This window comes from Alligator mississippiensis, chromosome 9 (genome assembly GCF_030867095.1).
Source record: "Alligator mississippiensis isolate rAllMis1 chromosome 9, rAllMis1, whole genome shotgun sequence".
Lineage (NCBI taxonomy): Eukaryota > Metazoa > Chordata > Crocodylia > Alligatoridae > Alligator > Alligator mississippiensis.
Window position 1 is genome coordinate 22,465,536 of NC_081832.1, and position 26,732 is coordinate 22,492,267.

Below are 26,732 nucleotides of genomic sequence, written 5' to 3' on the forward strand. Positions count from 1 at the left end.
ATGTTAGTGGAAAGCTCCTGTTAAGGTGCTAGGAAAATGAGAGAAAAGAAAATGCTTCCTCTTGGTAGCAGAATGGATTCTGATGGAACAGCTCCCACACATCTAGAGGCAAGAAGGATGGTACTGAAAATGGAATTCCCCTGAAACTCTGTAGGGGGAGGAGGCAGGGGTGTGCAGATTATCATGGGGTGAACAAGTAGAGCAGCAAGAGGCTGTGCAGTAAGTAACACACAACAGAGGATAACAGGTGGGGATGAAAGTAATTTAAAGCCTGTAAATCCCAAAAGTTAACAACTATGCAGAAGGCCCAGCTTGTGAAAGGGGTTGAATGGCTTCAGTGAAAACTCAGTCCTACCTAAACTACAGCTCTACTTGTGAAAAACAACCTATGATTTTTGTGGTTTTATTTATTTATTTGGTGGCAGTATAGGAAATGGGGCTTACAGTGCTAAAGCCAGTCTAAAACTGCAGCCCCCTATCTTTTAACTATCGTGTTCCACTGTTGTTGAATGTTAAGACTACTGTGATTGTGTAAATCCCCATCTTCTCACTAGCTACAGCTCTTAAACCCTCATCCATATGCTGCAGGATGTATAATGGTTTCTTCATGTGTTAAATGGATTAAATGAGAAAGAAAGGATAACTCCAACATAATCCAGAGCCCTTCCAACGAAAGTAGAGGGCTCCTAGCAAAGGTGCTTGGGTACTATGGTCTGCCTCTAGCATGCCACTTTCTGCTTTAAGGAAGAAAGTGCAGTATTAGCTCTGCGTTTTAACCCTGAAAATCCTGGGATGTGTGACTAAATTTGCCTTTGAAGCAGCTTAATTACCTTTTTGCACCACTTTAATGGCATCACCATTTACACCTGCAGTGGCTTGTTTTAATTTCATCATGCTGTATTTTGCTTTAAATTACTTTGTTACATAGCAAAGTAAAAAGTATATTTTAGTTTATGATGAAACAAACTGCAGAGATATATCCGAAGGTGGTAGGGATGGTGCTTGGGCAAGCTTGGCCTTGGTGGGCTTCCAGTGCCCCGTGCATGATCCCTGCTGCCTTCTCCAACCGCCAGCATACATAGCTGCCCTCCTGCCACCTTCCTACACTGCCCCAGGGGCAAGCCAGCTCATTCCCAGGCAGTCCCAAGCAGCAGGAAGGCAGCAGGGATGACACACAGGGCATGGCAAACCCGCCAAGTCCGAGCTTCCCTGAGCACTGGATTGGGCTGGGTGCTGCCTGCGAGCTGGGGAAGCACCGGCTCACTAGTACCCCGTCTGGGCAGCCCCACTGCGGGGAACCACTGGGCTGCGCAACCTGGCAGCAGTTTGCATGGGCAGGCTCTGCAGAGGCAAAAGCAGCAAGGGGCCCATTCTGGGGGGGGGTTGTCCAGCAGAGCCTGCTTGCCTCTCCCGTGGTTGGCAGGTGAGCTGCCTGCCCGCAGGCCCCGAGCTGCAGCAGCCCTGGACCTTCCCTCTGTAAAGGCAGCACCTGCCCACCTGGGGGTGCCACCACTATAGGGGGGGGCACTGGGGTAGCCCACAACTGGGGAAGGCTTGCTCAGCCTGCCAGCAGCTTGACCCCTGGCCACATGAGATGTGGGCAGGCTCAGAGGAAAAAAGGATCAGGCCCTTTACTGCTTTCCCCTCCCTACCAGCAGAGCCTGTCCATACGAGCTGCCTCTGGGTCGCTCAGCCCCTGAGCTGCAGGGGAGGGAGGAGCAGTCATGCCCCCTGGGCCATCACAAAAGAGAAAGACCAGCCCCTCCCCACCCCTGCAGCTGAAGTCCTGCTGGCAGCTTGTACCCCGGCTGTGGGAGAGACAGACAGGCTCCAAGAAAAATAAATAAATAAAAGGATCTGGCCCATCACCACTTCTCTGGCAGAGCTTACCCGTGACCCGGGGGGGGGGGGGGGGGTGAGCTGCTGGTGGGCTTTCACTGTTTTGTCACAGTGATGGAAGTCCCTAAATTGAAACAGTGGGTTTTTAAGTTGGTGGGTTTTGAATTGTTAAAAACCCACCGTTTCAGTTTAGAGAGAACTAAACCCCTGTCATATGTACAAGTGGCACTGGTCTACAACTTGCAACCATTTAGATTGAAATACGCAAAGGCATTTTTGCTCATTCTTACTTGGACCCATATTGTTCAACATCTTCATTAATGATGTGGACATTGGAGTCAGAAGCAAGCTGGCCAAGTTCGCCAGTAACACCAAACTTTGGGGCAAAGCATCCACACCTGAAGACAAGAGGGCAATCCAGGCTGACTTGGACAGGCTCAGCAAATGGGCGGATGAGAACCTGATGGTGTTTAACACTGAAAAATGCAAGGTTCTCCACCTTGGGAAGAAAAACCTGCAGCATCCTTATAGGCTTGGCAGTGTTACGCTGGCTAGCACTAGGGAAGAAAGAGACTTGGGGGTCATCATTGACCACAAGATGAACATGAGCCTTCAATGTGATGCTGCGGCTAGTAAGCAAAACGCTGGCTTGCATCCATAGATGCTTCTCAAGCAAATCCCAGGACGTCATTCTCCCCTTGTACTCGGCCTTGGTGAGGCCGCAGCTGGAGTACTGCATCCAGTTTTGGGCCCCACAATTCAAAAAGGATGTGGAGAAGCTTGAGAGAGTGCAGAGGAGAGCCATGTGCATGATCAGAGGTCAAGAAAACAGACCTTACGACGACAGGCTGAGAGCTATGGGGCTCTTTAGCCTGGAAAAGCTCAGGCCCAGGGGTGATCTGATGGCCACCTATAAGTTTATCAGGGGTGTTCCCCAGTATCTGGGGAAGCATTTGTTCACCAGAGCACCTCAAGGGATGGTGAAGTCAAACAGTTATAAACTACTGCAAGACTGTTTCAGGCTAGACATAAGGAAGAATTTCTTCACTGTCTGAGCCCCCAGGGTCTGGAATAGCTTGCCATCGGAGGTGGTTCAAGCACCTACATTGAACACTTTCGAGAGAAAATTGGATGCTTATCTTACTGGGATCCTATGACCCCAGCTGACTTCCAGTCCTTCGGGCGGGGGTTTGGACTTGATGATCTTCCAAGGTCCTTCTAGCCCTAATGTCTGTGTGAAATCTGTACAGAAGCCATGATGGATGGATGCAGAGATGGGGAAGGACAAATCCTAGTTATGGTGCTGGTTACACACTCTGACCCCTCAGCTGCCTTGCTTCTAAAACATGTTAAAACATCAAGAACAGGCAGCAAAACAAGTCTGAAAAGTTTTGCAAAAAAATAAATAAATAAATTACTTTAACTGTAAACACAAAATAATAGTACAGGCTGGATGGATAAGTAGCAACTAGAGCCTATACTAATTTGCTGGGTGGGATTGATAGTTTTGGAAACACTAGGTTTATTGTGTAAACATTCACAGAGAACATACAAGTTGGTGCATTTGAGTGAGAGGAGTAATTTTAAATAAAAACCATAGCAGCCAGATGATAGTAGTGAAAAGGTAAATAGAAAAAGCTAATCTGACCAAAAACTGTCAGTGCAACAGAGTTAGGACATTAGATTGTATGCGTCTTAAGACAACTGTAGAACTTTTAGATAGTTTTACTGTTTATAAAAAAGAAAAAATGACATAAGCAAGTAAAAATCTTTGGAATCAATGAAGTTGCATACACTTCTTCCCAGCAGTGTATAACATCCATCAACATGCTAGATGCTTGGGGAAGGAAGAATAGATCCCTTCACCCTAGAAATGCAATGTCACTGCTATTTTAGCACCCCTGCATTCTAAAGTGTTTTGGAGAAGATGAAAGAAAGTTTTTCAAGAAGATAAAAGGAATGTTTGTTAGAAGCGACTTCAAAGGTAAAAGGGATGGCAGTGTTGGACAGAAAGCTGGTGCCAGAGAAAGGAGGCCACATGGGAGACTTGAAAAAAGAAAAGAAATAATTACAGCTGTGGCTTTCTGCCTCAGATGCATACAATTCTCAATTATTCTAACATGAAGTGCAATGTGAAGTTAAAAACATAGATAAGAAAAATGAATGTCCTTACCCCAACATGAACAGTAGCACAGTGTGTTGTTAATATTACAAGAATGTTTAGTATCTCATTCCTTTTCCACATTCATGCTCTTGGTTTTCTACACACACTAAGATTGTGCATTTCTAATGAACCAGTCAACTTCACTTTCCTTTCATTGCTCATGCACTAGTTCACTGTCACAATGACTAGTTGGTGAATAGCCCAAGGATCAAATAAATCCATAAATAAATACACACTAGGGACCTCTTTTTCTCATTTTTTGTTCAAATGCTTGAGGAACCATGCCTCAGGGTGGTAGATTAGCATATTGTATATGAATTGTATGAGTTCTGGTTCCAAGTCTATTTATGGCTACATATGCTGCTCCCCAGCTCAAAAAGTGCAACACAAGCACAAGCGTGTGATCTTTTCTACAATGCAATTAGGAATGCAAGCATTTGTAAACAGCATAAAGGTTCTGTATCCAAACAGACTCCAAAAGTAAATATCAGAGACAGGAAAATAAATACAAGAGGCAGAAATAGGACTTAAAAGAAGATCTTGTTTAACGTAAGACTATTTCAATGATTAAAAAATTACAGCTTCAATAAAAAGGAGTAGAAAAAAGATTAAATAAGGAATGTTTGTTTTCTATAAAAGGTTCTGGAAAGCAAGTGCTATTTATATGACAATTTTTCATTTAACATTAAAAAGTATCATTTTTAGACATTATACATATTTACAGAGTTCACAACAGAGAGAAACAGTATATTTACAATGGAAAGCACAGGTAAATATTTTTGCTAAGGTCTCCCTCTTTCACTGATGGGAAAAGCCGGCTTCAGTAACCACTCTGGAATCCAGCTTCGCTTGTGTCAATATCATGTTCCTTAATGAGGAGGAAAATAGTTAAAAAGACATTTAATACAAGGTAACAGTTGGATGCACTAAAGCAGGGGTGTCAAACTCATGCTGTCCCCCAAACCAGATCCAGCCACAGGGCTGCTTGCAGGTTGGATTGGGATGCAGGGCCAGCAGTGGCAGTAGGAGTTAACAGCTATTACTGGTCCACACACCACCATCCCAAACAAGCATTCCTAGTGGAGCTCCCACCCATGGATTTGGGCAGCAGGCCCCACCCCAGCTTGTCCCGCACCTCTTCTACCAACCCTGTGGGCCTCGGATCCAGGCTGTAAGCCTTACGTTTGACACCCCATGCTCTAAAGGTCTGTTTTACCTTTATAAATGTAGATTTGGACTACACCTTACTGTAAGAACTGAGAAGCTGCAAACTGACTCAGGAGCCCTGAACTTGATATACAAAATTATCAGAAATGCAGTATTCTCAATTGCTAACAACTCTGGTGTGAAATCTGCATTACCAAATTCAGGGTTCATCTGTTACTTGCACATAGAACACAATCAATAACCAGTACTTGGCAGAAACATCCTGTATGGTTCATGTGCTGTATCTAGTGGTCTGAATGCTTAATTCCTTTAAAAACTCCTGTCACCCAGCAGGCAGATAAGGTGCACACACACTCGAGAGGACTCCAGCACAGCCCCCACAGCCCTCCCAGGGGTGCCGGCAGGCCCCCAATCTGCCTGCTGGCTGACAGGAGCGGGGTGCTGCCACCTGAGGCCAGCAAGGGCAGATCAGCTCGTGCGGGGACCCGCTGCCTTGATTCCAGAGCAGAGAAGGGTCCCCACACGAGCTTATCTTCCCTGGGCCCCGCACCCTCCTACAGCCAGCTCTGGTATGGGGCCAAGGTAGATCAGCTGTTGTGGGGACCCTCCCCCGTCCCAAGATCAGGGTGGCAGGTCCCCACATAAGCTGATCTGCCCTGGCCCCGCTGACCCAAGGAGGCAACACCCAGCTCCTGTCAGCCAGCAGGCAGATCAGGGGCCCGCTGGCACCACCGGGAGGACTGCAGAGGCTGTGCCAGAGTCCTCTTGGGAGTGTGTGCCCCCGATCTGCCTGCTGGCTGACAGAAGCCAGGTGCTGCCACTTAGGACCAGCAGCATCACTGATCTTCCTGGTGCTGGGTGCGGGCTGAGCCCAGCACCGGTCTTATCTGGCAGGCAGATTGGGGGCCCACCCCCCTGTGCACTCTGCAGCAGACTGAGAAGTGGACCAGAAATACTTCCGGGTCCGCCGCCAAGTGTGCAAGGGATTCCCCCACGCTCCTGTGGGACGCTCCATCCGCCCCACCATCTCAACATTCTTGAGCCGTGCCTGGGATCTTGAGGTACATAGAAAAAAAAAAAAACAAATAAAGCTGTGTCTATGGCCAGTATCATCGAATCTCTCCGAATCGAATCAGAGGTTTCCAATTTGACAGAGAGAGAGATTAATGGGTCTCCCGATTTGATACGGATTTGGAGATTGAGGCGCCAAATCGGGCCAAAGTTCCTCCAAATCGAATCGGCGACCAAAGCTTTGCACAGCCCTAGTACTTAGCTAGCTTATTTGTTTGCTTGAAAAACAGGCTCTCTCATTCAGAGCCAGCCTAGGTAGCTTTGCATGGCACTGCATTACAAATGTCTGTAAATGATGCTGTACAAAGTAAATAACAGCAAATAGAACAATGCTGGGTTTTGAAACAAGAGGGACTACATGAATAGAGATGTGTAACAGATTTCTTCGTAAACTATTTGTTATTAGTAGTTAGAATCACATGTGCCCATCTTGCTCACTACAGGACAAAATCTTCACTGTGTATCAGTACTTTTTGCCCAAGACAAACATGAGCACTGAACAGATGAAAATAAGTACCACAGCTGACACCACTCTCCATTCATTAGTAGCATAGTTATTAAAACAAGCGTACCCGATTCAGCTTCTTGAACTCCACCACTTGGAAGAATATATGCTCCAGGATATGTTTTGCACCTTGCTGCTCCTTTGGGAGCTTGTTTGTTACACCTAAGATGTCACCACACTTTCTGACATAAAACTCTAGGTCATCTTCGGTACCTAATGAGGATCCACAGAAAGAGGCAGATAGGTCACATACACATGTGCACCAGTTGACTCAACAATATTTGCAATTAAGCATTTCAGGAAATCAACAACTTGAATCAATACCAGCGAAATGTCCGGAAACAGTTTTACAGCTTGCAACATATGATCCTGTTCTAAGATGTGCACAAAGGCTTGATAACCACCTCTACTTTACTTTAAAATGGAAACAAGATGCAAAATAATTCAGCTACATAGTTGTGCAGAATGATTTATGCATAAAATGTAAAGCAGCAAGCAGATGTAAGATAAGAGGCCTATTAAAATAAAAACTATCAGCTGAGGTTAACAGCAGTCTCAGATATAGGTAATCATGAAAGGTCACTCCTACAGTTTGCTACTCAGTTTTTTTTTAAGTAAATTCCATCACAAATTAGTGAGGGGAACCAAGGACCCCATAAGCTACATGGCCCAAAGAACCACTCTCCTAGCTGCTGCAGATTTGAAGATCATGCACCTGGATAACAACTGGAAGAGAAAGAAAGGGGGGGTACCCTGCACTGTTGCTGATTAACACCTTAATAGCACAAGGTCATGCATGTAAGATGAGTGTAATCCATGGACCCCATATGCAAACAGCACTTCTAACCCTTCATGAAATATTAATAGGTTCTATAGCTCAGTTCCATGTGCTTATTGTATCAAAATAACAGGACTGCTGTACAATATATAAATCAAAAGTTAAAAACTTGGTCTGGCTTACACTTGTTTGTAATCTGTGCAAGACGGGCTCTCTCAGAGGAGAAAGTTTCATCTAAATCAAACAGGTCCAGACTGGGAGGAGGCAACTCTCTGAAAGCAGGCGGAAAAACCTAAAAGAAAAGATTTAGTGTAGAGGTTACTGCAAAGAGTTTTTCTTATATGCTACAGGTGACTAGGAAACAGCTTTCAGCTTGGATCCCAGGAAAGGTTTTTTGAAAGTTGAGGAGAAGTCAAAACGCCACAAAAGACTCAATGCATTTGGAAAACTTAATCTGCATTTCATAAAAATAACTGAGTGTTCTATACCCCGCCTTGTCAGGAACATACCAAAAACATTCTTCCTTGAGTGCTCTGTTCTTTAATGTGGCCTCTTTTTAAATAAAATCCAGCACAAGAGCTGGATCCTATATGGTTATTCCTATATAGAAACTCAGAAACAGAGTGCAAATCTGCAGTTTCTTTAAGCATCTTTCTATCCAGGGTTGGGGTTAGAGTAAGACATGTATGTACCTCTTCCTAATTCCTCTCCTCCATCCATCAAACTAGCTGGGGGCTTGGTTTCTAAAGCCTATATTTCTCCAAGAAACAACTGGAGCCAAGGTCTTTTGTGCCAAGCTTGCTCTTCAAAACTGTGCTTGGACACACTGCATTAGCCACTATTCCCCAATATTGAAGCCGTTGGGGGTGCAGGACGGTGGATCAACTCATCTGGCAGATGCCTGGTGCAACTGGGACAACAATAAAGGAGACTTGCTCAAGACTGCAACCCGAAGCAAGGACTGACAGCCTACTACAGTATTTTGCCAAGCACAATCCATGGTCTTTCAAGGATTAAGGAAAAAAAAAAAAAAAAAAAAAATCACATAATGGCATGAAGGGGGTCCCTGACAAGAGGTAAGTACACCTCGCCCAGTAAGGATAGTTGTGTGTGACAGGTGGCTCCAGACGGTCAACATACTACTGTCTGCATTCAAAAACAAGCAGTCAAAGTGGCAACGTGGAATGTGAGAACTCTACATCAAACTGGAAATTGGACATCAAGCATGAAATGAAGAGATTAAATATCAATATTCTAGGTCTGTGAGAAACATGTTGAAAATAGGCTGGAATTATTGTTTTAAAAGATGTGAATGAAGATCATCTATTCAGGAAGTCAGATGCACAAAAGAGGAGTTGGATTGGTTTTGGATGAAGTAACTTCAAAATGTTTACATAGTTTTTGGGCAATATCTGATAGTGATGCTCATGAAAATAACGGCTAAACCTTTCAACATACAAGTCTATGCACTGACAGCTGAAAGTGGGGAAGAGGACACTGATGGCTTCTATGAAGATCTTAAAGCAAAAAAGCAATACAAACCTCAAGAAGTGGTAATAGTGATGGGAGATCTAAATGCAAAAGTTGGTTGTGAACAAGTGGATAATATTGTTGGACCTCATGGACTTGGAGAGAAAAATGAAAGAGGAGAGAGATGGATTGACTGGTGTGTTGCAAATGATCAAGTCATTATGAACAAATGGTTTGAACACCACCTGAGAAGAAGGTATACATGTAGAGATCCTAGAGATACATTAGAAACCAAGTTGATTGCATCACCATCAACAGAAGATTCAGAAACGTAGTTCAACAACTGAAAAAAACTTACCCAAGGGCTGACTGTGGAACTGATCGTGTACTTGTAGTATGCACCATCAAGCACAGGCGGAGAGAGAAAAAATTATTTTGGGGGACAGTGTGCATGCGTGCGTGCATGTGCACCCCCCACCCAGCAGACAAGTCTGTGGGGGAAGGGGCGAGGGGAGGAGGATGGGCCATGGTGGGGCAGAGGCAGGGGCAGGAGTGAATGGGGCCCCAGCTGGGCCAAGTCATGAGACAACTGGAGCCTGGGCAGCTCATCCAGGAGCACAGGGAGGTTCCTGCTGCTGTGTATACCCCAGCAGAGGTCTGGGATGCACATATCTCCCTGATCTGTATGCTAGACAGAGGCAGGTTGCCACTGCACACTGGGCTCTGCACCCCACTACCGCTGCCTTGAGAGCCACGCGACACCCTGTGCTTCCTGCTGCCAGGCAGGCAGGGGGGCCCATTCACAGCCCAGCAGCAGCATGCACATGGCATTGCATGGCTCCAGAGGCAATGAGGCACAGAGCCCAGGCAACAGCAGCAGGCAGCCCGCCTCCACTGCATGCACAGATCAGGGAGGCACATGCCCCCCAGGCCTCCACCAGGGTAATCACAGCAGCGGGAGCCCCCCCCCCCCCGGACAAGCTGCCTGGGCTCCGATCATCTCACAACCCAACCCAGCCAGGGCCCCACTCACCCCAACTCCTGTCCCTGCTCCACTCCCTCCCTCAATGTGGGGGCCTCAATCTACCCCCTCCCCTCCCCATCCCAGCCCCTGCCCCTTCATAGAATAGACTGATACATGCCTGCCATGCTGGGCAGTGATCCACACACCGGGCTGCAATCCTGGCTGAGTCCGTGCCCCTCCCCACTCCTGATGCAGTCAACCAGAGCCCACAAGTGGGCTGCCCCGTGGCCCTTTCCACTGCACTGCATTTGGGGACTAGCCCTGTTAGCCCCAGCCTTCCGCTGCCATCAGGATAAGGTTGAGGAAACTTAAGAAACCAAAAGCACCAAAAAACTTGATTATTTAATTCTAATGGAAACAGATCTAATTAAAGAAAGGTATGCAGTCAAGAATCATTTTCAAGAACTTGAAGATAAAGGAAATATGTCAAACCGGGAAATTTTGAAAGAAGCACTAGCTGAAACAGCCAAGGGGGTTATTCCATTAAAAGTAAGGCAAAAGAAACAGAAAGGGATGACTGAAGAAATCCTTGAATTTATGGAAGAAAGAAGAAAACCTTGGAAGGGTATAAGAAACTGTACAAAAGAATTTGATCAATGGGTAACGAAGAAAAAGGAAAAATGGTGTAATGAAAAATGTAGAGATAGAAAAACAAAAGGATAAATATGTTACATCAATGTACAGGCATATCAAAGACACCACAGACAAAGGAGGATGTACTGCTAAGGGATGTATAAAAGCCAAGAACGGAGATGTCATTATGGAATGAGAACAAATATTAAAAAAAAATGGACAGAGTATATTGAACAATTATTCCATGACAGTCAAGAACAAAAGCCATCTATTAAGAACATAGACAGTTTGAAAATTCTTAAGTTAGAAGTATGAACAGTTATCAACCAAATAAAAACTAATAAAGCTACAGGACTAGATGACAGAACAAATAAGATGTTTGGAAGAGTCTGGTATAGAAAAGTTAACAACTGTTATCAGTGAGATTTACGAAAGTGGAGAAATACCCCAGGACCTCAGTAAATTGATCTTTATTGCACTCCCCAAAAGACCTAGAGCCACTGAATGTGAACGCCATCGAACCATCAGTTTAATGGGCCACGTGACAAAGGTCCACAGCTAGAAGTAGAATAAGACCAGAGATTGCAAAAGTTCAATATGATTTTGTGGAAGGTCAAGGTACAAGAAATGCTATCTGCATAGTACAAATGCTTTCAGACAGAGCAACAGAAATGAGGATTTTTTTTGTGATTTATTGATTATACCAAAGCTTTTGATAGAGTTAAGCATGAGGAGTTAATGAATATGCTGAAAGAACTGGATATTGATGGTAAAGACTTGAGAATTTTAAGAAACCTCTATTGGGACCAAACTGCAGCAGTGAAAACACAAAATGAACTAAGTGATTTCATCCAAATCAAGAGGGGTGTGAGACAAGACTGTTTTTTCACCTGACTTGTTCAACTTGTATAGTGAGAAAAAAATACTGAGGGAGATTGATCGCTGGCAGACAGAATCTGAACAATTATGCTGATGACACAATCTTAACAGCTGATTCAGAAGAGAAGCTTCAAGGAATGTTAGATACAGTTGTTAGGTGAAAGTGAGAAGAAGGGTTTAAGTATCAACTGTAGAAAAACAGAATGTATGGTAATTACAAAGAAGAAAATCATTTCTGTATGCAACATTAAAGTGAAAAAGGAACAGATAAGGCAGGCCAATAAATGTAACTACTTGAGAAGCTAGATAACATCAAGATGGTAAATGTGGTCATGAAATAAAACATAGAATAGGGATGGCAAAAGACACATTTCTGAAAATGAAAAAGATACTGACAAATAGTAAAATGTCTATGGGGATGAAGTTAGGAGTTTTGGATTGCTTGTTATACCAGTCCTCATGTATGCATCAGAATGGTGGACAGTATCGCCAAGTATGGAAAAAAGAATTGAAGCAAGTGAGATGTGGTTCTCAAGATGCATCTTGAAGGTAAGCTGGACAAGTCATACTTCAAATGAAGATATTTTGTTAAGAGCAGGCAGCAAAAGGAAGCGGATGACTAACATCAGAAAGAGACAGTTGGAGTTTCTTGGCCATCTTATGAGGAAAGAGGAAACTGAAAGTCTGGTTGTAATTGGAAAGACTGAAGGAAGCAGAGATCATGGAAGAGAGTGGTTGATGTATGTTAAGTATATCTAAATGGATAAATGCATTGACACTGGAAATTTTGTATGCGTCGAAGAGAAGAGACATTCTTCCTTTGGTCTGACACTACTAAGGGAAAATGGGAGAGAGTAAAAAGGACAATTCTTGCTGCTTCATTTTATAATGGGAGCACTGAGGGTAGGATGGAAGCCTGACTGACTTCCTGAACCCAGGGAAATAGATAAGATACTGAGCATTATGAAATAACATGTTTCATCTTCACACTGAGAAAGCTGGACACCACTGGTCACAGGAGTACACAGGAAGCAAGGAGATGTAAGAAAATTCTAGATGTATGGATTATTCAAAGCACAATTGCAAGTAATGAGTTCTGCTGGCAGCTTTTTGCTTAATCCCTGTATGCACCTTGGAAGTGGTTCTCAAATCACAAGACTGGACTAGAGTCTAGTTCACAAGCCGAAAGATAGGTCTACTTCTTAAAACGTAGGCTCTGGAGTGTACCAAGGGTCTCAAGAGCTTAATGCTCTACTTTCTTTAAAGTATGGAGCTATGGAGATGATCAAGTTAAGCCTCAAGAAGGAGGATAATCTTGGGTGTCAGTCGCATGTAAGATTACTCACAGCTGGTTGAAGTGCAGGTAGCGGAGTCTCAAACTGAGGCTGAATGAGCTGAAGAGGTTCATGCTTTACATTTAGCTGTTCATAAGATCTACAACACAGAAAAAGGTAAGGTCTGAAAGGAGGAAAAAATAATAGAATGAATGCTTAAGCACCTACCTGTGTTACCTGTAACCTGGGAACTTGAAATTTATGCAGAATGCCAAGCTAAACACCTTGTTTGTGCAAAGAAATGTCACAGGATCCATAATGACTACTGTAATAACATAACTTTAATCTCTATGACAACTACAAAGCTTCTAGAAAACAGGCAAGCATTCAATAAGACAGTGATTCTCAACCGCACTGCCACAGTACCCAGGAGTCCCTTAAGACCCTCAAGGATGCTATGCAATGTTAGCACTGTTAGGTGTACAAATGTGATTCACAAGATAAACCCAGAGATTTCAAACAGAAATTCATAATGTTAAAAACATTCTGACCTGTTGTAATATTTCTGAGTTCTCTGCAAAAGAAGAATTGCTCTAATATTTTTCTGTAGTAAAAAAAAGCATGAAAACTAAGGAGCTAGCATTTTCGGGGGGTGGGGAAACGACACAACAACGGACGGACCTGAAGCCTACCAAAGGGTGGCTTGAGCGTCTTATTGCAGTGATTCTCAACATTTCCACAAAGTCAGGCTGTCATTTTTTTTGACCCATGGTATGTTTACACCCAAGTGTCCTAGGGTAAAAGTTCAGTGTATTCATCTGCAAAACACACTTCAGTAATTTCCTTAATATATTAAAATATTAAACACATTTTCCTTATTAAACATAGGCTTAAACATACCCCAAAAAAAGAAAACCAAAAAAACCACAATTCATGGCTACTGACTTGATCACTTTAGGAAGGGAAGTTGTATCCAGCTGATAAATAGACATATCAAAAAGCGTAGTGAAGTCTCGGGGATTCTCCTCTCCCTCTTGCAGACACACCCGCAGTCGCTCAGACAGTGTGGCTATATCCGGAAGCATTGTATAGTCTGAAATCTGAACACCATAATATTGTTAGAAGTGAAGGGATTTTCATGTAGCTGAAATTTTCTCTTCCTCATTCTTTCTTGATGATATTTAAGTGAAGAAAGAAAAAATTAGCTTTATCACATTTCCTCATGTGTTAGTCATCATGCTACAGACCCTGGATTTGGTTTTAGGAGTGTTATGAAGTACTTGTTTTATATAAAAACCGTTTGATTTCTGTAAACAGAAAGGGGGCAAAAATAATACATTAAAGCAAAGTTGTAATGATCAGCATCGGCAAATACTTGACAGCTAAATTTATTTATTTTATTTTGCAGTAATAGCTGTCCTGCACCCTTGCTATTCCAAATAGCCTTACTTTTTTATGCAAAGACAGATGTGTGAGCTCGTCACTCTAATCCTGCTCCAACTGCTGCAGGGATGATATATTTGAATTTCTGTCAGGCTCTTGCTTGTAAAGGCAGAGTGAAGACAGCTCAATCCTTGTTATTCTGAATGAACAAGGAGCACAGTTCCACCCTCCTGTGCTTCAAGAACAAACAGATGCTTCACATATACCAGTATCACTGCTGTTCAAAGGCTTGCAAGCTTGTTAAATGGAGGTTTCAAGAATAAATTGCATGTGCTGTTTATACAACACTTCTCTCTTCCCTTCTGCATGCAGGGTATTTTTAAATAAAGATAGAAGAAACATTTGTATACATTATTTTTTTTTGTTTAAGAAAGATTCCACAAACTTGTTAATTGGCTAATCTCTGCTTAGCTACAGACACGTGCTATTTGCTCCATGCTTACTCCTGAACTAAGGGGTATAGCAAAAGAGCAGTTAAGGCACCCTGCTATAGACAAGCATTCAAGGCCTACTCCAGCCTTGCGCCAAAAGCTACCCCCAGCTGACCAAATTGTAACTGGGTTCATCATGGTTATATGGATTGGGAAACCAAAAGGTGATTGGATGAGATGCTAATCACATTACTCCTTTGTATGCCACTGCTTGCACAAACTGGCATTCCTTAACCAAGTTATCCCTCTGGACGGATGGGCTCACAAAGATCTTCAACACTTTAGAAGCTAAGTCAAAGCTCAGATGCCCAGGTTTCACATTGGACCAGTCCAATTTTCAAGAATATTTAAACTAAACTAATGTATCCGGCATATGAGGGCTAGTAACATGAGGCAAATTGGAAACATGCACCTCCATGGCTGAAATTTTACACTGAATCACAGTCCAAATAATAATGAATCCTAATCTATTAATTTTTATGCCACACGTACCCCCCTCCCCCAACCATCTTGAAAAGCAAGGTAAGTAATAACATTGATATAGTCTTTAGTTATGGTGTACCAAGCAGATCCTTCAGTTAAACCAACCCTGCTGGATTAAAAAATAATTTACTAAACCACATCTCTTACCTCTGGGTCCTCTGCATCAATCTGATTTAAATGGATGTCTGATGTTGTGAGCCATTGGAAAAGTACATCCTGAGGAAACACAGTGGGTTTTTGGAGTATCTGAATAATTTACTATAATGTTAAACAATTAAATTTCTTACCAAATCCAACTGATGAAACATACTAGAAGAGAAGGGGTAACCATGAAAGAACTCTAACATAACAGTGAATTAATCTCAGAACAAACTAGGTAATAGGAGCACAGATCGTGTTTACTTATAGAAATATATCAAGGCAAAGGGATATATACTGGATAACTGCATACTTCAGATATACAAAATTTGCAGTATTCTACAGATATTGTACAGGGCATGAGAACAAAGACAATTTAGTTCGCCTGAAAAATGTAAATTTCCAGAAATCCATAAATGCTTTTAAAGATGATTCTGATAATTGGCAAATGATTTTTGACTTGTACTTTTATAAAGAATTCTTGCATAGTATATACTATAAGCTACAGTACTGGAAAAGGACCCTGAGGAAAAGTTATTGATGTAGGCGATTGCAAGTCCAGGAACTACATACGAGTTGCACTTATTTAGGAAAGGTTGATTTGCAATGACATCCTCAACGAGTTTGAACAGCAATACAAACAGGACAGTTCTCAAATGATCTAGAATTTCATCAGCCAGTCAAAATTATTCCTTTAACTATAAGCATGTTCAAAAAAAGACAGAAAGACACAAATAGCCCTATATCAAAACCCATACAGATGAAAGAACATCCAAACTACCTTTTACCTTATACATCAGGTAAAATGATGTGTCCACTACTTAAAATACAGGAATGATAGTAAGACGACCAAATATTCAAATATCTTTTTTCACATAAACACAGACACGTCATTCAACCTCTGTGAATCCCCAACTCACTTATTAAATCAACACCCCCCTTTTTACAGATAAAGATGATGAAGATATACATGTACTTTTGTAAAAACATTTTACAATTCTTAGGTGAAAGCAGCTATAAAGTGGAAAGCATTACTGATCATGATGCCACATTTTAACTGTAAGTAATTTCTAGCTAAGCAATTACCCTAAAAAATATTGCATATTAAAAGAGGAAAAAATTAAGAGGGCAAAGGTTACTAAAGCTTTCCAGAGTTCTGCCAGACAAAGAATACATTTTTGAGGCACCTAACTCACTATTTTTACCTGTAGAAATTTATATCATACATGCATCTCCATCTCTTAATTATTTTATAGCAGTGCTAGTATCCAGTCTCTGGAAACAAACTGCAACTCTTGACTGTTCTTGTTAATGCTATAAAATACCTGTAAGCCATTAAAGTATATTTTTAAACATTTACCATGATCTTACTGTTCTCTTCTTTATCCAAATACTGATCACTGAACATGTGGCAAGATCCTAAAACTGCCAGTTTTCCACCTCGGTTCTGTTAACAAAGAAGTTAATACATCAAAAAAAAAAATAAAAAAATTCCAGAACAATTTTTTGAGGGAATTGTTACTCTAATTAAATTTCTGAATAATTTAGACTAAAGGAAAATCTAAGGAAGACATACTCTTATATGTGCAGCATTAATATAAAATAAATATATTCCTTTAACTAATTTATTCTTTCTAATTAACAGTAGGACTGATCTTCAGTAATAAAAACTAAACACTTGGCAGACTACCTACAAATCAGAGCAACAGATAGGACTGCATCAACTAGAAATGAACTGTCTACGTCTCATTGCAATTTTGGCTCCTTTCTTAGGGAGGGAGGGAGGGAGAGAAAGAGAGATGACATTTTCTTCACTATGGTAAGAGAGACTCTTAAGTGATTTTTAAGTAAAAGAACTAATTTCTGTAAGCTCTTTCTTAAGCATTTCACAGTCTGAACCTGTGAATGATGTAACATCATTTTTATAGCCCCAAGCTAGCTAACAAAGGTAATTTTTGCTTTTCATAAAGAGTTGCAAAAGATACAACCAAACCTATTTAACTAGCTGAATTAAAAATGTCATATGAAGAAATAACTACATTATTCCTCTACAAAAAGATTCCCCACCTCTCTCCCCCACAGACACACACAAGAAATAGCATTATTTGCTGGCACCAAATCTTAAATTCATAGGAAATGATATAAGCATACAACTGTGGTTGCAAAGATGTTAGAGGTGCTTCACATAGGGCTCCAGTATTCTTAGACTGAATAAAGAATAAGCATAATGGTCTAATTTAGAGGTGCACCGATACATTGGTCCATATCATATCGGCACCACTAAAAGGAAAATTGAGATTATCGACAATCGGCTTTTTTTGGCTGATGTGGCTGATAATGTCCCCAATAAATGCCACATGCACGCATGCAGCTGCAGCATGCATACAGCCAGCCTGGCAGCTTGGAGAGCAGCAGCATCCAGCTGGTAAGTCTGTTGGGGAAGATGGGCATGGGGGGCAGATTGAGGCCCCCTCAGTGAGGGAGGGTATGAAGCTGGGGCAGGTGCTTCACAGCTGGGGCAGGGTGCAGGACTGACCTGCAAGCAGCTCGTCCGAAGTGGGAGGCAGCTTCCACCACTCGGTACACCCCCAGGGAACCATGGGGGGCATGTGACCCCCGGATCTGTGCGCGGGGTGAGGTCAAACTGCCACTGCTGGCTGAGGCCAGGCTCAGGGTGGGCAGCAGCAGCATTGGGAGTGGGGGCTACAGAGGGGTTGGGGGGAGGTTGTAGCCACCCCAAAAATTTGCTGTAGCCCCCTGTCCCAGCACTGCTGCTGGTCCCAAGTGCAGACTGGCTCAATCCTCCCCACCCTTCCCCCCTGTCAGGAAGACCCGGGCACTAACCCCGGCCCCAGCCAGCAGAGGCAGCCTGCCCTTGCCCACACACAGATCCAGGGGGCACACACTGCCCATAGCTCCCCCAGAAGTGTGCCAAGCAGCAGGAACTGCCCCTGCACGTTCCCCAGACGAGCTGTTCACGGCTCTGTCCCAGCCCCATCACAGCTGTGCAGAGCCTGCCCATGCACCTGCCCTAATCCCTCCCTCACCACGGGGCCCTTGGTCTGGCCCCTCCCACCCCTTCCCCCAATGGACTTACCAGCCAGATGCTGCTCTGCAAGCTGCCAAGCTGCATATCAACAATCGATCGGTATCAGCCGATATGGCTCATTAATAAATCGGACATCCGTATCAGCCCAAAAAACCTTTATTAGTGCACCCCTAGTCTCATACAAATGGAAAAGTTCTACTTCCTATTTATAGCTACAGCTCAGTATGAGACCCCAGTAAGCTAAAAACAAAGAAAGTGGCTTTTTGCTGCACAGCACTGCAGCAGGATAGCATCCTCTTCCTCTACTGTTTCTTTCCCAGCTAAAGTTTACCTACTGCCATTCTTTATCCTACCTCATTTCTCTCAAACAGATTATGTATTTTCTTTCTAATCCTTTTCTCTGCCCTAACAGAAATTCTACCATTATCTTCAGCTTCCAGCATTTTACCTATAATTTCCTCCAGTTAAATGAAAGCAAGAGATGCCCAATTAAAGGTTGGTTCTCCACCTCAGGTATTCATGGTATTTTATTGTAGCAAGAACAGAATGACTTGAACTCTGATGCAAATAAGTTCCCTCATTTTAGGAAAAGCAGACAATGTTTATAAAACTTGGGCAGTTTTGTGCCTTTCAGTGCATGAGTGAGACAGGAAATCAGATCACATACACAAATAATGAATTAGATGCATCTGCATGCACAATTTTGGTCTAGACATGTAACTGAAAATCTAAATCAGTTGAAGAGAGCATCAGATTAGCAACTTTTCCTATAAAAACTAAGTTTTCACTAAATCAAGTACTAAGGCACTTGCATATTCAGGGATAATTAGAGATTATTTTCATATTTTTTTTAACATAAAGCCTTTAAAAATACATTACTCGCTTATGTCCCATTAACATTATAACAGGAACAGGTTAGCAACCACTGTGTTTAAATTCATTCTTTGTAGTGGCCAGAGAAACCAAACTGAATCTGAGATTTTCTTCCATGTTGCAATTCTGTTAGATTTCAATTATTAATCCATATGACAAACAAGACAGATGTAAAGATAAATTCTTTAAGTTTTAATCTATAGCATAGCTTGATTATTTTACTTATCAGGGGGGAAACATCTCCCCAAACTGGTAAAGGAAACCAGATTAGAACACAGCTAAACAGTAGCAGTGTTGAAACAACGCTGTACCCAGCGAAGTTCGGATACCTTCATGTGATTTGATTAACGTATTGCACATGTGTATGTCTGTTACCTGTGAAGATTATCACAAGTGCATTCTTTTGCTCCATGCATGCATGTCAGGAGATAAAAGGTAAGAAAATTGTCATGATTTTGCTCGCTGTGACAGCTGTGGACTGTCATTTGGAAAATGCTTAGTTTCACTCAACCTTAGATGGGTAGCAACTCTGTAATCATAATCACATAATCTTTATATACTTGTATTGCCCAAGTGATGGGGCCTGTTTTATACAACATGTGCATAATTTTGGATGTGAACACACAACACATTTACTATAAAGTAAACTTAACTTTATGAATGAAGCAGACATATGATGCACAGCCTTAGTGTAAGATACTCCACTCCTGGGTAAGTTATGTCTCAACATGAAGAGTTACTATACACCATTGTACTATTATGTCTGGTTACTCAAATCAATTTAAAAAAGGGATGCACTTTGCTCAGTGCAAACTAGCACTCTTGCTACAGTGCCAGATGACTCAAAGCAGCACTGTAACACTATAGCACTGTCTACTGCAGGCACCCAGCTTAGGAGAACTGGCGGGGTGTCCATGCCCAATTGCTAAGTAAATCACTACAGAAAACAATCCAAGGTAAATTACTTCATACTTCACACGATGTCTGCATTTTTTGTGAACATTTGGGGAGGAGTCTCTAGGTAAATAAGATGTCAAATAAAATTAGATTGTTAAAAAGTATCAGAATTACTTTACCGAGGAATTAATAATTTATTTCATCCAACACTGTACCTTATGCTGGTAAAAAGCCAGAATGGGTCTATTTAGTGGAAAGCAGACAGACCCCGTGGACAGAACAGCCACTGCCGGTTTCATCACATTCAGAGTGGCACCAAACGGATACACAAAAGTGAGAGCTCTGCAAAAAAAAGTAAGAATTTTACTACAGTAAAGTCTACGCTAGTCAGCATTTAAGTAACCAGAAATTCTATTAACTGGAATTTCCGGCTGGCCGGATGCAGAGCAGAGGCAGGGAAAAGGTTGCATGTGGCAGCAGCCACCGCTACCCACCATCTTGCATTACCACTGCTCCATGGGCGGTCACCACCACACACCCCTCCCCATGCAGCCGCCACCGCCTTTCCCCTCCACTCTGTTTTGGAATTTTTACATAACCAGCAATCCCCTTACCCCAGAGATGCCAGATAACAGAGATCTTACTGTAATGTCTTCAGTATTAAACAGGCTGAGGCTAAGATTTTGAATGCATGCTTTGGAAACGTGTACAAATCCAGATCAGTCTATACAAACTCTAACTTGTAGTTGTGTTTCAGGTATGCTGTATGTTCACAAAAGCACATTATTTAAAATCTTGGTGATCATGACAAGATGTTGGCCTCCAAATTTTTCAGGCTGAAATTCTTAGTAAGTAGCTGTGTACAATTTTGGTTATCTTTTATGTCCTGTGCCCAATACAGCACTGGATAGGAGGAACAGTTAGGTCTCCCATCAGAATCCATCCTTGTTTCTTCTTGGTGAGCTGGCATGTACTGATGAAGAAATCCTCTCTTTTAGTCATGAAGCATGAGGAACAAGAAGCCAACACTCAGACATGAATCTCACATCTCACAAAGCATTGCCACTTGCCTACTGTGCCAGTAATACAACAGTTCAGGCTCACACTCAATCTTTCCTCTGAAGAGGCTGATGTAGGAAAGATACTTACTGAGAGTTATTTCCACTGCTATCTTCATCTATTATCCCAGGTACTGCTTTCCCTGCAGCTCTGCTGATTTCCCTGAGATGGCAACCAATGAAAGACCAATGAAAATCCCACAGATTTACAGCAGCACTATTTACAAGTTTACATCCTGTAAGAACAGTAACACAGTGGAACAAATTGCCCAAGAGAGCCGTGGAACCTCAAGCACTGATTCAGAGGTGATTTAGAAACAGTTTTCCTGTATTCATGCAGGGGGTTAAACCAAATGTCCCTCAAGATCCCATTCAACCCTACTATTCTGTGATCTTAAGAACACTAACCTATTCAAAACTCCATTAGAAACCAGGGCTTCTTTAGGGTGGAAGTACTTGTAATATACATTTCTCACTACGGTATCTGGAAGAAAGGAAAAAGCATTAAATCTTTTTTTTAATATCTTTAAAATGTAATCTTCTCCCTTCCATGGAAGAAGCACATTTAGTGCTTAGAACATGAGGCAGACTAAGGAGACACAAGTTCACTTGTTGATACTTATAGTATTTATTTTTAATGCCACAATCCTGGGGCTGGTTTGGTTCCAAGCATAAATTAAAACAGCCTTAACCTGGTGACTCTTTTTAGACCTGCAGATTTGGACCTTCAAATAATTTTGGAAACACTTATCTGCAGGCTCAAATGAAAATATGTAGATATCTACAATCATATGTGTGCATGCCTTCTCCTGAACCTGTGATTTCCTGCAAGTGCAAACAGGATCACTAGTTTAAAAACATAATCTAGTTTTACAGGTTCAAACTCTCCTTACATGCCTTAGAAGTTACCTAAAGTATGTTGAACTTATCACCACTCTGATGTAAGAATGTGAACTAGAACACCCAACATCCACCAGTCATTAAAGAAAATAAGAAATGCCTCATTTGGTGAGAATATACTGTTTCTGATATCTCAAGAACCATTAGATAAAATTTTCTCAGTAGCTCAAAAAGAAAAAGAAAAAATCACTGTTGGATTGAAAATAACTATTAATTCAGCTCTCAGAGAATCTTTTTTTTCCCCCAGCAAGATATAAATACTTATAACAAAATGTCCCATCATCTACCATGAATTACAAGTGAAATTCTAATAATACATTAAGTAGCTTGCGACTGTGAAAATCCATTTATGCTGGTATTAACATTTGTCAGTAATTACTCTTCAACTACCTGATGTGCTAAATGAATGGAAATGTGTTGGGGATTATAAAATTATTCTATATACAGAAGTCTTTGGCCAGACTGCAGTCTCATTCTGCATTACAACAAAAATATGGATTTCAAAACCTAAAACATGTTAAAATATAATATATAGTAGAAATATTCCAAAGGTTTTGTCAACAAGGGGTAAAAAAAAAGATTGGAATAAACTCAGTTACCATTATTGACCATGATCCCATACTCTTCTAGCAAGAAGTTAATATTGGTGTCATATCGGGATTCACCACCTTCTCCCAGCATCACCAGGATATCCCCACCCTCTTCCAGGAATTTCTTCAGAACCCCAAACTAAACAATAAGGTGGAAACACAGGAATACAATCAGAGAGCTAAGAACAGTACTCAAAAAGACTGTAAAGAAATGAGAAACGTATCTAGTTTTAATTATTTGAAAGCAGCTTGATCCTGCAAAAAAGCATTCAAATCTATACGCATGTAAAACAAGCTTTCCAAACTACAGTGCTATCATATAATGTTGTATGTCATCTTCTCAAGTTTCTTCCTAGGTGAAAAATAACTGGAAAAATAACTAGTATGCAAATCACTTTAGTCTTTTCCTCCTCCTTTCTACGTTTCTCACCTCAGCTGCGGTGAATTTTTCTCTGGGCCCTGCTGTAATCCATAACTTAACCCCCATCAGCTTCTCAGATGTGATCTCATCTTTTAAACTATAAACAGATTAATTAAAACACGTTACACAGTAATTTTATATATAGTTCATGAATGAGTCATTAAACTGCAGTTTATTTTAAAAGCCTAGCAAAGGAATACAAAGTGAACACTTCAGTTGATTTATGTTTTTTTACTCTTATTTTAAATAGAGGTGCCGGATCATCAAATCAGTCCAATATAAGGAAAATTGACAATATCGGAAAGTCTTTTTTTGGCTGATGTGACCAATAATTTGGCCAATAAATGCCCCATGCATGCACACAGCTGCAGCGCAGCATGTAGGTGGTGAGGAGCGCAGCCCAGCAGCTTGGAGAGCTGTGTCCATCTGGTAGGTCTGTTGTGGTGGAAGGGGAGGGGGGGAAGAAAAGGGGTGTGGAGGGCAGATCGAGGTTCATGTGGTGAGGGAGTGAGTGGGACTGGGGCAGGCGCTGCACAGCCGGGGTGAGGTGGGGCGTGGGATGGAACCATGGCTCATCCAGGGGGTGTAGGGAGGGGAGGCAGCTCCCATTGTTGTACACACTCCAGGAGGGCATGGGAGCTGCCCCCCTCCCTGCACCCCCTGGTGTCCCCCGATCTGCACGGTGGGGTGGGCTGCCCCTGCGAGCCGGGGAGGCACTGGACTCTTCCCAGCGGGGGCTGGGCCAAGCCGCACTCAGGGCAGGTGGCAGTGGTGCTGAGGGGGAGGAGAACTGGGGAGGCTACAGCAAGTTTTGGGGTAGCTGGAACCCCCCCTGTAGGTCCCTCCCAGTGCTGCCACCGCTGCCTGCTCCAGACCAGCCCCCTGCCAGGAAGAGCCCGGCCCAGCCCTGGCCCCAGCAGCAGCCCATGTGGCCCCACGTGCAGATCTGGGGGCACACACCAGCCATGCCCTCCTGGGGTGCATACAGCAACGGGAGCTGGCCCCTCTCCCCACGCCTCCCAGATGAGCTGCAGCTCCATCCCACGGCCCTCCTCAACTGTGCAGTGTCTGCCCCAGCCCTACTCCCTCCCTCACTGCAGGGGCCTCGATCTGCCCCCCTACTCCCTCCTCTTCCACCACAACAGACTTACTAGCTGGACACTGCTCTTCAAGCTGCCAGGCTGTGCATCAGAAACCAGATCGGTATTGGCCGATATGCCTCCTTAAAAATTGGCTATCAGTATCAGCCCCCCCCCCCCCCAAAAATCCACCAGTGCACCCCTAATTTTAAGCTTAATAGTTTTTTACCCCAGAATAGTAACAGCAAATCTTAACCCATTATGAAGGCAAATAAGCATTCTAAAAAAAAGCAAACAGTGGGGTAGCCTCAGAGATTGCATAAACTTACAAATCCCACTATCTGAAAGTTCAATTAAAGCCCTTCAAAGCCACCCCATAGCAGAGCTACAGGTTAATGCTCTTCTGATTTGCTATGAATATCCACAAACATTAATATATTATGAAGTACCTCAAATGTCATCATAAAAATGGTCTCAACTGCACTGATCTTACTCCACAAGTAACTTATTACATATATCAGTTTCACCTTCATGCATCTTAAAAGCTACAAGGAGTGAAAAAGAAAGCCAATTCCTCACCTCTGTATCTTCCAATTACTGCGAAGCCTTTTCTGTAAAGACTTAAAACCACTGTTGACAGTGAAAATCTCTTTTTTGGATGCACTGAAGACAATGATGTTCCGAGGATCTCTCTCCATAGTAACCTTGAGAACGAATGCAAAAAGCAGAGCAAAAGCAAAAATATACTATTTCATACCTGCAAACTTTGTGTAAAGAACAAGCAGATTCTTCATGACTGTGAATCAGGAACACATGCAGGCACATGCAGGTTGGTGTGTAGTGTGTCAGTGCAGGAATGGCATATCTGTACTAAAAGAGTTAGGCTATGATTTTCTGTTGTTGTTAAAAGTTTACTATAACATTCTGTAGACAAACACATAAAATCATCACACAACAGCCAGCCAGGCAAACACCCCAAGAAGTACACAAGACTTCCCATTTTATTTCTTCAGTAGCCTTAATTAAAAATGTAATTAGATTCACCAGTACTCTGTATTTAAAAAAAATCCCAAAAATCACGGGCTTCCAGTCTAATGCTATTCCTTTGTAGTTTTCAATGATTGAAATCTAATGAATGATTGAGAAAGTGCTGCTCAAAATTTTTGGGAGCCAGGACCCTTTTTGTTTTCCATAAAAGTTAGCTACACTTCTGACATTTTATAACAACATCAGAGCAGCTCTACATACAAAAGCAAAAACACCTGCATGTGGTCTACCCTTGGGTTCTCACTAACATAGCTGCTGTGATGGCTTGTTACAGGTTTGATATTTTTTTCTAATTTGAACAAGGCTGTAGTGTGTCAACGGGCCTGAACTAGAGGGATCCTCCCAGCCATGCTCGTAAACACGTGTGCAAACTTATTGTTATTCACATACCCCCATTCAATGGCATCTCAGGACAGGAGGCAGAGAGCACCTAGGAAGGATGCAGGCTGCTTGTCAGCAGGTGCCCTAGACAATGAGGAGAGGTTTGTGCGGAGACGGTTTTAGAGACCCTGTGACGGCAGAGAAGTGCCAGGCCACAGCGCAGGTTTCTCAAAGCGCGGCAGACCAGCATCCCCGAGGGTCCGCACAGCGGCCCCGGTGCGAGTCGCCCCTGCTGCTCCCACCATGACCCGCGCGGGCGTCCAGGGGTCACGGGGCCGCCTAGAATCTGCCCTAGGCCCGGCACGGCCTAGGCAGCCCGGAGGCCCCCGAGCAGTCCCGGCCTGGGCCCCGCTGTCACCACTGCAATGCAGGGCACGGCGGGAGGAGCCCGCTTCCGTGCACCCGAGGCGGGGGAGCCGCTGAGCCCACGCAAGGGGGCGGTCTCAGCCCAGCGCCGCAGACGGACGGTACCTGCGGAGTCAGCACCATCCTCCGGCCCCGCCAGGCTCGGTAACTAAGGGCCGCCCTCAGCCTAGCAACCCACCGTCCCACTCGGTGCGCATGCGCACGGGCGAAGCGCTCCGTGAAGTACGGGCGGCAGGAAGAGCCAAACGAGCTCCTGCCTCTAGAGCTGTGCCCGCTTCGACCGATGACGTCAGATGCCCCGCTTCTACCTTTCCCCAATCCCGCCGCACTGCCCGGGCTCCTACCATTCTCTAGAGGAAAGAGAGGGGGGAAGGGTTGGACCTCCTTGGCCTGTACCAACGCGGAGACGGGTGAGGAACGCACGGACGTTTCCGCTTGGCGCGGCGCTACTGCGCATGCGCGGGGGGGGGTTTAGCAGCTGGGCCCACTTGGACCAAGAGGAGTCAATGGGAGCAGGTTTACTTCCGTACAAACCCCTGCTTCTTATGTCCAAGATAAAGTTGGGTACATTGAAACTTCATGCAGGGCCGTGCCCTGCACCCCCTTTCTGTCTCTGGCACCAGCCTCCCCAGAGCACAACACAGCCCAGAGAAGAGGCCCTTGGGCCCAGTGCAGGAACAGGCAGACTAATGTGAGGAGGCTGCCCAGTCAAATCCCAGATGCCTTTCTCCTACCCTCAGCCAAGCAGCTTTAAGGCAGCATAGCGCATAACAACAATTCGATTTAGAGCCTGGCAGTTTTGTTTGGTGCTTGCAGATCCACCTCGGTTTCA

General features: G+C 43.3%; 1 protein-coding gene across 6 annotated transcripts; it reads right to left on the reverse strand.

The window, feature by feature from the left end:
* Positions 1-4,524: 4,524 nt before the first annotated feature.
* On the reverse strand, positions 4,525-26,350 carry IFT52 (intraflagellar transport 52). 6 transcript variants are annotated; one of them, XM_019484638.2, is made up of 15 exons: positions 26,245-26,350; positions 25,544-25,618; positions 24,686-24,810; positions 23,037-23,124; positions 22,616-22,745; positions 21,525-21,600; positions 21,208-21,279; positions 20,274-20,400; positions 16,600-16,686; positions 15,249-15,317; positions 13,690-13,844; positions 12,817-12,904; positions 7,708-7,816; positions 6,814-6,959; positions 4,525-4,871 (listed from the first exon to the last, which is right to left on the reverse strand). In XM_019484638.2, exons 2-15 carry the CDS (start codon positions 25,547-25,549, stop codon positions 4,824-4,826), a joined length of 1,326 nt encoding a protein of 441 aa, XP_019340183.1. In that variant the 5' UTR covers positions 25,550-25,618; positions 26,245-26,350; the 3' UTR covers positions 4,525-4,823. The 6 variants fall into 6 exon arrangements, with proteins under 6 accessions (XP_019340183.1, XP_019340184.1, XP_019340181.1 ...); XM_019484639.2 differs by lacking the exon at positions 26,245-26,350 and adding an exon at positions 26,079-26,178; XM_019484636.2 differs by lacking the exon at positions 26,245-26,350 and adding an exon at positions 26,006-26,173.
* Between the last annotated feature and the right edge of the window lie 382 nt (positions 26,351-26,732).